Here is a 12,127-nt window from a genome sequence, read left to right as displayed (position 1 = left end):
ACAATAAATAAGATGATATATGATACTATCTTGATCATAATTTACGATACTATGCATTATGGAGATAGTATCATATGCATGATACTAATACATGATACTCCCCACTATGAATAACCTAATGCCACAGCCCCACGGCTGCTACCATCCCCTCCGTTGACACAAATTGGTCAATGCTACAGATTTAAGGGGCGGCGCTAGGTCAAATGAGTGTGCTTGCATGAAACAGGCCACGCTTTCATGAAAGTCTTCACTAGGAAATACATAAATAAAAATACGAGAAAAATATCTCGAAACGAAAGGTTTTCTTTTGGGTGCGACATGAAGGTAAGGCCCGGCAGTAGCTACGTAGTGTGGTTTCAAATTTAGGCCCCACCGCGAATCAACCTGTGGTTGAGATGGTTAGGTGGACAGTGGTATCCCCAGCTCATCAGGGTTCAAATCCTGGTGCTCGCATTTATCCTGGATTTATTCCAGAATTTCTAGCGATACGCTTTCAGTGGGTGGAGACGTTCCCGTCGACTACAAGGCGCATATGGTGACTTCGTAAAATCTCAAGATGATATGCCGGCTCAATCTCTCAGAGGTGCTCATAGGGGTAGAATGTGCGTGTGTGCGTTCATAGGGGTAGTGGCGAAGGCAGAAATTTTGTGAAGCCTGGGCGAACTTGCTCGTAAATGTCTGATTTTGAAATCGCCTAAATAACTGACGTTTGAATACACATGATATAACATAGCGCCAAACTTCTGAATGACTAATCGACATTAATAATGAAGTAAAATACAAGTATAATTTTGAAGTGAAATAAAATATCAACATCCATTTTTGTAGACGTAAATAACGTTGTGACTTGACAACAGAAGTCACAGAACTAGGCCATGCATAGAACCAAACTCATATTGCTAGAGATATCGTCCAAACAACATAGAAGACAATATAATGTAAAACATGGGTTTGTAATTCACATAAATTAAGTGGTGTGATTGGTGAATATATTCAAAATAGAGAGCTTGCAAGAATATAGATTATCAGTCGAAACATATTAATAGTGTGCTAAAGAAAATCACAAGGCAAATGCCCTTTCCCTTTTTGATTGCAGTAAAAATTTCAAATAACATCCTTATCGTCAACTATCTAAAAAAAGATTCTAAATCAAACAGTAGGATCAGGAAGTCGTGATCGTTCTCAATGGATAATTTCCCGTACACTGTCCTCAAAATTAAAGCCCTAAGTGTCTATGAACCGGATGGCCAGATTTGTTTGCAATTTTTACCTAATCACAAAGAAGAAGACAAGTAGTCTAGGAGCCAGTCGCTTCCCCGCCGCCGCCGGCACGCCCAGCCTCGCTTCTTGCCGCTAGTCTGTCTCAGCGTCCGCGATGGCGGTTGGGCGTCCGCTCCACTCCCAACCGGGTGCGGCAAAGACGAACAACCGAACAGGCAGGTGGAGGCGTGGAGCGCTCGCTGTCGAGTAAACCACATTCGTTTCTCTTGCTCGGCTCTTCCTATTTCCTAGGTCCAGGTGCTTACACGAAGCCCAACACTGAACGTAGCCCAACACAGTTTTGCCCGGGAAACCATAACCGTCGGTGTGGATTTTGCCAGCTGTGACAGGACGTCCTACGGCGTCGCGCATGCAGCGAGCCCGGGCAAGTGGCCAGAGTCGCCTGGAGCTCCCTCCGCCCTAGGGTGAGTGTATGCGCGTTTATATGAACGTTTGCATGTTCTCAAAAAAAAAAATGAGTGTTTGCGTCTGTAATGTGTTTAAAAAAATTAGGCCCCACCATTTTGGAGGCTAGTACGTAGTTTTTCTTTTTTCGGGTTGAGGCTAACTATTAGTTTTTTTAGGGAGTACTTAGTTAATTAAGCAACGTGACAAAAACGTCAGAGTCGGCACTAAATTCTTTGTCCAACAAATTAAACTGCACACTAAATCCTCATAAATCGAAGTAGCCGCGAGCAGGATACACATGCAAGCATGAGTCGGAGGAGGCGTGGAGGCTGCGCGTCCGCCCAAACCAACTACTACTCTCCTGTTTTTCGTTGCATATAAAATTCACTCAAGTGCTGCCTGATCAGCTCAACTCTCTATTGGTGCTTCGTTGTGCGGCCGCGCGAGAGCTACCGAAATGGTCTGTCCTAGTCCTGGCTACTCTCTCATGCGTGAGCTGAGCTCCATGCTGTGTTCCGTTTAAAGATAAAAAAGCAAGCTCCATGCTGTGCTATCTATCTTCACAGGAGGACTCATGGCGGCTGGTCGTTTTGTATGTGCGTGCAGAGCCAGAGCCAGAGCCCGAGCCCGGTGGTGAAGCTGGGGACGTGGGGCGGCGATGACGGGGTCGCCCACGACATCACGGTGGCGCCGCAACGGCTGGAGAGCATCACCATCCGCTGGGGCAAGGTCCTCGACTCCGTCGGCTTCACCTACATGGACAAGGACAAGCAGCTGCACACCGCCGGGCCCTGGGGCGGCGCCGGAGGGGAAAAGGAAGACCCGGACACGGTGAGCGAGCGATCCAGGGCACTTCTTGTCACTCCTGTTTCTTTTCTTGGTCTGATACACATACTTGTATGTATGTACGTCGTGCAGATCACCCTGGGGCCGTCGGAGTACATAACTCAAGTCGACTGGTCGGTGGGTCCGTTCAAGCTCAAGGAGATCGAGCACTGCATCACCTCCATCAAGTTTGTGACCAACCAGGCCACCTACGGCCCGTTCGGGCACGCGGTGGACAGCACGCACTACAGCCTGCCCGTGCTCAACAACGGCAGCGTCGTCGGCATGTTCGGCCGCGCCGGAGACTACCTCCACGCCATCGGCTTCTATGTCCTCCCCTTCTAATTTACAACTACCCATGTCTGCTATCAGAGATGAGTCTGGCATCTAAAAAAAGTGTTGCCCCCCGCTTTATATTATAAAGCAACGATGATCTCGCATCTCGAGTTCCCATGTTCATTGGTCCCATCCATTGTTCAGCATGTAAATTGGACCAGAATACATCTTATATTTTGAGATAGAGAGAGTACTAGTTGCTTCGACAAATCGGGCACCTGTCCCTGACGTTTTGATATTGGGGAGTGCTTCGGTACAACCCCCTAAAACGTATAGTGGATAGTATGGTAATTTCACATTAGGTATAGGAATACCCACCCGACGCCATACGTCCGCGCGCGACGGCATACGCCCGCCTGCGTATGCTGCACCCGTCGCTGTACGTACGCCCGCCCGCGTACCCGCACCCGTCGCCGTACGTCGCAGTCGTACGCCCGCACGTCTCGACGTTGGCGTCGACAGTTGTTCGAGGGAAAAAAAAGACACAACCCAGAACCCTAACGCATCCACGCCGTCTCCACGTCGGCCCCCGTCTGCGCTAAGTCGCCGTCGCCCGGGTCGCCGCCCAAACAGGCCGCCGCGCGTGCCCCGGCGCCGTTACCGCTGCCGCCGCGCCTGCCCAGGCTCCGTTGCCGCTGCCGCCGCGTTCCATTCCCGTCGCCCAGATGGCCGCCCACCCACGATCTACGTCGCCGCCTCCCTCCGCACAGTATGCCTGCTACGACCAGCCGTCGTCCTCACGCCGTCGACACCTGCCTCCGCCGGCCAGCAACGTCAGGCCGTCATCGGAAGAAATGGATCCGGCTGAAATCCTGGCCGCCGTGCAAGAGGTTGGTTAGAGACAACATTGTGCTCGATGAAATAATTGTTTTAGGGATGATGTTACACGGTGTTTGATTGATCGTACAATTTTTTTAACTATGTATAGTTGGAGGAGGAGGGCGATTATGATGGCAATGATTACGACGAGGACAACGAAACCTCGTCACTGAATATGGATGAACCTGCTGAGGAGAACTACATGAGTTTGGATGAATCTTATAGTGGTAATGTAAGTGTGATCAAGGTTGATAAAAACAATAAATATGGTAGACCACACGGAAATTTTCATAATTTTTTGCATCATGCAGCGACATGGCGATGATGATGATGATATGGATATAGATGATTCATTTGCCGAAAGTGCACACCGGGTATGTCATAAATAAAATCAGAGAAGAAATGACATAATAACCATATTAGCGCTTACATGTTTTTTTTGCAATGCGGGCAGATGGACGAGGACGGGGACTTTGTGAGGAATATTGTGGACGATGAAAGTGACAAATCGCACGTTGATCCATCTCATGATGACAGCTCCAGCAAAGTAAGTTTTCAAACTTACATAACTACATTATTACATATTAAAATAATAACTGACTGACATAAATGGTTTAATGCATTAATTTACAGGGAGATGTAGATGGTACAAGCGGGAATGATGAGTATGTTGGTGATGATCTGTTTAATTTTGACATCGGATTTGATGAATATCAGCAAGAATTATTGGACATGCATTGGAAGGTCATGAGGAAGACGTTCAAGTCACTAGGAGAGGCTTACATTTTCTATAACCAGTATGCTTACGAGCGTGGTTTCAGCGTAAGAAAGGACTCACTGAAATATTCGAAAGGTCCTGAGGGAACTAAGCGCTTGAGAAAGTATCGGTGTGCGAGAGCTGGGAAACGACAGGCAAAACTTTGTACAATGGAAGGCAGGACCCGCAGACTGAGAGGGGAGACTCGTTGCTTCTGCGATGCGCATATAACTTTGAAACTTGATAAAGAGCGTGACGTTTGGTATGTCAGCAGTTTCAATGATGATCACAGTCACGTTCTAGCTAGACCGGATGAAGTCACGTTTCTTCGGTCTCATAATCAGATAAAAGAATATCAGAAAGCTGAGATCTTAACCATGGCAGGTGCTGGAATCAGGAAACATATGATTTATGATCAACTCGTCAGTAGGTACGGGTCATATGCAAAGGCTGGTTTTGGGAGGAAAAACCTTTATAACATGTGTTATAGAGAAAAAATGAAATTGCTTGCACAAGGTGATGCAGACACTGCCATTGGGATCATGATGACCAGAAAAGAGAGAGATCCAGATTTCTTCTTTGAGCACACCGTCGATGATGAAGGAAGGATGAAAAACATATTCTGGTGTGATTCTCAATCACGTCGAGACTATGTTGACTACGGTGATGTGACAGTCTTCGACAGCACATACAGAATGAATAGGTATGGCATGCCATTTATACCTTTTGTCGGTCTGAACAACCACCGTTGCACCACGGTATTCGGTTGTGCTCTTGTGTCTGACGAGACAGAGGATACATATGTCTGGCTGCTTCAGACATTTTTGAGGGCTCATTGTCAGAAGAGGCCCAGGTCAGTAATTACTGATGGAGATGCAGCTATGATTAAGGCCATAAGAAAGGTACTTTCGGAGGTTTGGCATCGTCTTTGCTCGTGGCATATTCAGAAGAACATGCAGAAACACCTTCATCATAAGTCTCTAAAGGAGTTCAGGTCTCTACTTTATTATGCCACTTCAAAGAAGGTATTTGAGGAGAGATGGGCAGCGTTTTGCGCCAAATCGCAGTCGGAGAAAACAAAAACATGGTTACGTAGGATGTACAAGAAGAAAAGGCTTTGGGCTGCATCATATCTGTCAGGTGGGTTTTTCTTAGGTATGCGAAGTAACCAGCGAAGTGAGAGTCTGAATTCATGCCTTCACTTGCATCTAGACTCCGGTATGACTATTGTTGATATGATTGTGCACTATGAGAACTACATAGTTCGTCTTCGTGAGAGCGAGGCGCATGACGATTACACAAACTCACAGACAGTTCCAGTACCAGTATTGGATGAGTGTAAAGATATTGAGAAATCAGCTGCCCGTGAGTTCACTGCGGCAAACTTTTATATCTTGCAGGAAGATATGAAGAAGGCACGGGAGCTTGAGGTCCTTGAGAGAGTGAGAGGAGCAGACACTCACAGATTCATACTGACATGGAAGGAAAATAGGGATATCAGATTCACTGTGGAGTACACCCCAGGTAACTCCGAAGAAACTGTGAGGTGCAGTTGCAGAAGCATGTATCGCAAAGGACTTCCTTGCAAACATATTCTTCATGTTCTGATTCAGCTACGCTTACGTGAGATACCTAAGTGTTTAGTGCTGCGAAGGTTGAGCCAAGTTGCAAGGGGTGGACTTCCCGTGAAGCGCACTAGCGATCTGTTTTCGTGGGGATGGGCAGGTGCAGGTGACAGAGCTAGGTACAGTGAGTTGACTATCTTATCTGCTGAAGCAACTCATAAAGCATGTCATAAACCATTTTTATTCGACAAGTTGAAGGCGGCTCTGAGGGACATAATAGATAATGATTACACTGAGGAGGATGAGCCTGGTGCGGGGGTACAGTTTGTGAACGACGATGCATTTGAGCCTAATCAAGATCATGGTCTTGTTCGTGATCCCGCTAAAGTTAACACCAAAGGCGCACCAAAACAGAATGTTAAAGGCCGCGGTAAGGATGGTCTTGATGTCACTAAAAATGGGCGACCTAAAGCTTTTGATGAGAAAAGCAAACGTCAATGTGGACAGTGCGGTCTTACGGGTCATTATAAGTCCACGTGCCCTCAAAATCCTAAGTATGATTTCCTTATGTTATTGTAAATCTTATTGTTCAACCTGAATTTATTTGTTTATTGTGAATTAACACATATCTTACTGTTATGTAGGAACTTTGTTTGAATTGTGGAGTATGGAAGATTGCTATGGATTGCTATGGAAGATTGCTTCACCCTTTCATTGGAGACAGTTATTAATGTTCTACATATGTGATCTTTAATAATTGTTGAAATATGTTATATGAACTTATTTTACTTTGTTGATGTCAGACTATTTGCTACCATATACCGACATAAGTAGTTGTTTTGATGAAAGACTATGTAATGCAACAAGGAGTTTTTACTTTGTTTATTTTCATGTGCTCATTTTGCACAGAACTGCCGTCGCTGTTGTTTTGACAGTGTCGTCGCTGTTGTTTTGACAGTGCTCATTTTTGCACACTAGTGCCGTCGCTGTTTACTGTTATTTTGCTATTTGTTGTTATTTTTTCCCAGCACTGTACGGTTGTCGTCGCTTAGAACCCCGTCGTTTTAATTATTTAAAAAAAAAAGACTGACAATTGCGCCGGCGGCACTGTCCCATAGCGGCAGCGTCGGGCGGCTGGCAGCAGTACGAAGTAATTAACTAGTTCGACAGCTCATGTGCCGCCGGGTATATAAGTCAGTCGTCGCGCCCTCCGTCGGGCGAGGTGGGACTAAACATTTCCCGTCGCCCCGCGTGGAACTTGGGCCGTCGTCCCGCCGCCTGCTACTTGGGCCGTCTTCACGTCGCGGGCGTATAGTGTTATTTGGCCGGCCCACGCGGTCACGCGCGTCGCTGCAGGCACGGCGGGTGCGGGCAGCCAAGTTTTTAGTCCCACCTCGCTCGACGGAGCGCGCGACGACCGGCTTATATACCCGGCGGCGCGCTTGCAGTCGAACGTCTTCGATTAAACTGATATGCCACCCGTCGTCCGACGCTGCCACTGTTGGACAGTGCCGCCGGTCCTGTCTAACGTCAGACTAGCCGGCGCACTTGTCGGGCAATTTTTTTTACAATGGACAACTAAGAACGTCGGTGTTATAAGCGACGTCGTCTGTGCTTTCAAAATAACACTAACATAAGAATGTTGGTCGGTGTTACACGCATAATAAATACATGTGCATTTTTATTAACGTTCAGCGTACATGAAAACATGGACTGACGTATCCAAACAATTTGACGACCACAGAACTATAAATATAAATATCAAGATTTCAAATTGAAAGACAATGGCTTGAAGACAACATAATAATCCAAATGTCATTCTCGCCTTAATAAATATTCAAAATAGTAGTGTCCTCTTCGTCACAAGATATCAAAGTCGAAATAAATGTAAACATTATTTGAGCCTACAAAATTTTCTAGTACAAAAATTTTGCCACATTTATTTCTTCTTTGCAAGCCGGGTAACTTTGTCCTTCACATCGTTGAGCGTATTTCCCTCCGCAAAAATAAGCTGCGCAATCATTAAGTCCCTTGATTTATCAATTGACCCCTGTTAGAACTTCATATTAGTACAATTTAAATAGTATTACATTATGAATTTAATTTAATATAAGCATTTGAAATAAAACCAGACCTGAGAAAAATGGCTTGTCCATTTTTCACCGTTCCAATATTGAAAGCACCGAAGAACAAATATTCCACATGAATTGCTGGTCCATACAAAAAATGGTTCATAAGTTCGCATTTCATGTAAGATATTACAACAATATAAAAGTATTTACTCACCCGCCTTCTTGTTGTGGCATCTTATACGTTTTGATAGGCCAGTTAGACACATCCGGATAATTCACAGCACCGCTAGCATTCGCATCACGTATGTCATATCCAAGTTGTTTTCTCTGTTCATATAGATGATAGCACGAAAAGAATTTAACATAGTTCAGTTACTAAATGATAGTTTCAATATGCTCATGTAAATTTATGTCGTACCAGCTCCTCAACTTTTTCTCTAATTTCACTGTCAAGTTCGGGTCCCATCAAAGAATCAAGAACCTGAAACTCTTCCTTGGGGTGATGCATGACAACCGAAACCCAGTGGGTATTTCCCTTATTAAGAGGAATATAAAGCTGCATCACAACGAAAATATGATGCAATCAACACATACCCTTTTATTATTTATATCCCATATATGCATACATTAAGGCAGTTGAACTTACCTTATCTTTTTTGAAATACTCATCGGTGCATCTATTCAGGGGTCCATTCTTCTTCGCCACAACTTCGTTCTCATTTCTCCCTGGCTCGGTGTCCGATCTAATTTCAAGTAACCAATTGACCAGATAGGTCGGCATTATATGACGATCGTCACCAACAACTCCCAACAGATGCGACGAATAAGCATTGATAACCTGAAAATAATTTATATGATGTATAACAATTCCAATTTGCATTGAAAGGTAATATAAAGCACAACAATAACTTACATCACCGGTTAGCCATTGATGGTCAAGAATTGTACAAGCCCTCTCTACACTGAGACCTTCACGCGTGCCATCATTGAATATTTCCTTCTTTCTATGTTTTGCTGACCGCTCATAAGCACGAACAAACTTAACACTAGCTTTAATCACATCATATTCATCTTGAAAGACTTCTTTCTCGAATAGTTCTGCAATACATAACGGTAATATGTTAATAAGTCAATGATAAGTACAAGGTTCAGCTAGAAAACAATATGATGAAACTCACTTGCTTTTGCTGTACGTTTTGCACGCTTTGTAGGTATAATTGGAATATAAGGAGACTTTACAAGGTTTGATAGCCTCCGCTTCCGTTTCCCTACACCCTCCTTTTGTACCTCATCTTCTCCAATACAATCTACGGATTCACGTGATGTGATTTTATCTGTTCCTAAAGATGTAACGGATTTCTCATCAGATACCTCAGGAACTTCGATAGGATCTTCTTTATCACCCTTGAAACTATCCAAATATTCAGGTGTGCAATAATAAGGCGTCTTCTCTTCAGAATCATTAATATCATCTTCATCATCCTCTTGCACATTCTTTTTTTGTGGTGTTTTGAAATTGTCCACGTCAGGATTATATACAAATTCTTTACGAGATGACCCATCATAGTTTCTACTTTCACTATTTTCACCATACTCATTCTCTTCTTCTTTTTCAATATCACCGGCTTTGTAGAATACAACGCTTTTGTTCATTTTCTCTATGACCCTCTGTGATTAAAAATTAGTTGTAATTAGTTATGTGACACATCAAAAAAACATAGTGAACGGCAAAATCAGAACACTTGTACCTGTGCACATAGCTCCGGCATGCGAAGCATATCCTTACAAATGTGCTTCAGCTCAGTCAAAATCCGATCCATCATAGTGTTCTGGGTAGCTGAAGCCTCAGATGTACTAACTCCTGTTCTCCTTCCAGTAATGTTGACTTTCTCGTACTGGATTTCTTGTTCTTTTCAGCCTGTCCAATTCTAATTTTGTTTAAGCGGTACTCTTCAGTAATGGTGTCATCGATCTACAACATAAAGAATCATACAGTCATATTTAATTAATAATAAATTGCAGACTTTAAATGGACAAATATGTATTTAACGTATTACCATTCCAACACCACGACCATATTGAAAGTCGTACTTGTCTCTTTTCTCCGCTGCCGCTTCTGTCCAATTCCTCATCAAGGGGCTCAACAGCGCTAAAGGATCATACTGCAAAACAAACAAACAACAATGTAGCATGTGGTACAGTATTACTATATAAAACAACTATTCAATTTAAAAAACAAATCATACCTGCAGAAGTGCAAGGTTGCCACGTGGCCATTCCCTAACACGACCGGGTTGCAAGACCATACCAATCTCCGACAAACAAAACCGCACAGTGAATGCGTTCCAGTTGAACTTTTTTATCTGTCTGACATCTTGCACTAGTGCATAATAATTCTTCGGAATGTACTCATCAGACACTGGTGTAATTATAGTCCCTAACAGGACGAGAAACGCCATCCAAACAAATTCATCGTCCGCGTTTTTATTTCTCACAATCTTCTCAATAAGATCATCAATCAATATTTTACCATTCTTGTTGTTAACAAAACTAGCTGGAATTTTTTTAATTGCTTTGCCTTGGTCCATACTCAAAAAATAGAAACGTCAACTCCTTCATTCTTCAAACCAAAATAGCGAACACATCATCAAGCCTCAGTGAAATCAACCCTTTTTTTCCGGCTGCCTCTTGCACCATGAATTTTTTACTACTAGGATTGTAACCTTGAATCATAAGCGCAAGCAAATTATCACGCATCTTGACCGAAGGTATTCGTAACATGCCCTCCATCTCCGTTTTGTAAAACGTAAATCACTGACTTGGTGTTAACTTATTAACAAGACTAACCCACTTTTCTACGGAACATGCAATCACACCATCGATGTCCATACTGCATATAATAATATCTATGTGACATTGCATGCAGCTAATGTGATATATACTGTTGAAAATATTAAAAGAAATACCTGCCAGACGGCTAATACAGCGGGCGACGGCGGGGCGTTGACGACCGGCGCTGACGGCGGTGGTGACGTCGACTAGTGCGGGGTGACGACGGGCGTTGACGACCGGTGCTGACGGCGGCGGTGACGTCGACTAGTGTGGGGTGACGACGGGTGTTGACAACCGGCGCTAACGGCGGGTGCAGACGTCGACTAGTGCGGGGTGATGACGATGACGGCGGCGACGCTGTCGGGCGGGGAACGACAGTGCGGGCGGCGGCGGGCGACGGGGATCAGATCGGGCGCGTCGTCGGCACGTACGACGCAAAAAACTGCATGCACGACGTGATTGGGTGACGTGCGCATTGTCGGGAATATTCCCTCGGATAGCGACGACTATGACAGATTTTATGGTGCGTCGGGCCCGCGGCAATTATTAAGTGGGCGACCGCCCGTCTACTATTTCATTATGGGCGACGGCAAGTTGCCTAGTTTAGTCCCACCTCGGCCGCCGAACGACGCCCTAACCAGCTTATATAGAGGCATCAGTTAACCTATACATGGTCATAATTAATACTGTGATGTGGCTCTACCTAACTGCTGGGTAGTACAACTGTCCGGGTTGTATTGACCCGGCAGTTGGGTAAAGTCACATCGCAATATTAAATATGTATTTATTTATTTGCAGAATTTTGTCATTTATTATATATTTTTTTTCAACTTTGCACGAAAAACATACATGTTTGTATTATTATTATTTTTTTGAACTTTGCACGAAACACAAACATGTTTATTAATATTGTGACGCAACGTGCGTTCGTAGTCCGATTTTGTTCATCTCTCGCGTACGGTCCCTCGGTCGTACTTCTCTCGGTCACATCCGCCAAAGTCGATCATTTTTTTCCACGGGCCACAGTGACCATGCAGTCCACGCACGCCAAAATTTGTCGCGTTCCGACGCTGTACGGATTTTCTATGATTTTTCGCACCGAAAACCCCTAAAACACTGCCCGCACGTGACGCAACGTGCGTTCGTAGTCCGTTTTCGTTCATCTCTGGCGTGCGGTCACCGGGCGGGTCCCCACACGCGCTACCAAAAGTTGGATGCATTCGGGCAAACCGCACTGGCACTTGCTGTGCAAC

General features: G+C 44.6%; 1 protein-coding gene and 1 pseudogene across 1 annotated transcript; both read left to right on the top strand.

The window, feature by feature from the left end:
• The first annotated feature begins 2,040 nt into the window (after positions 1-2,040).
• LOC119338117 (protein GOS9-like) lies at positions 2,041-3,013 on the top strand. Its single transcript, XM_037610415.1, has 3 exons — positions 2,041-2,128; positions 2,275-2,499; positions 2,587-3,013. The coding sequence occupies exons 1-3, from the start codon at positions 2,126-2,128 to the stop codon at positions 2,836-2,838; spliced, it is 480 nt and encodes a 159-aa protein (XP_037466312.1). The 5' UTR covers positions 2,041-2,125; the 3' UTR covers positions 2,839-3,013.
• Positions 3,014-3,494: 481 nt separating this feature from the next.
• Positions 3,495-7,607, top strand: LOC119338610 (annotated as a pseudogene).
• Positions 7,608-12,127: the final 4,520 nt, after the last annotated feature.

The sequence above is a fragment of the Triticum dicoccoides genome, chromosome 7B (assembly GCF_002162155.2).
Source record: "Triticum dicoccoides isolate Atlit2015 ecotype Zavitan chromosome 7B, WEW_v2.0, whole genome shotgun sequence".
NCBI classification, from domain to species: Eukaryota; Viridiplantae; Streptophyta; class Magnoliopsida; order Poales; family Poaceae; genus Triticum; species Triticum dicoccoides.
The sequence above is the reverse complement of the archived record's forward strand: the minus strand, read 5'-3'. Positions and strand labels throughout refer to the sequence as shown.

Bases quoted from the DNA above. Each gene is read 5' to 3' on its own strand.
- LOC119338117 (XM_037610415.1), top strand. The intron at 2,500-2,586 runs GTGAGCGAGCGA...TACGTCGTGCAG, and splicing joins AAAAGGAAGACCCGGACACG to ATCACCCTGGGGCCGTCGGA.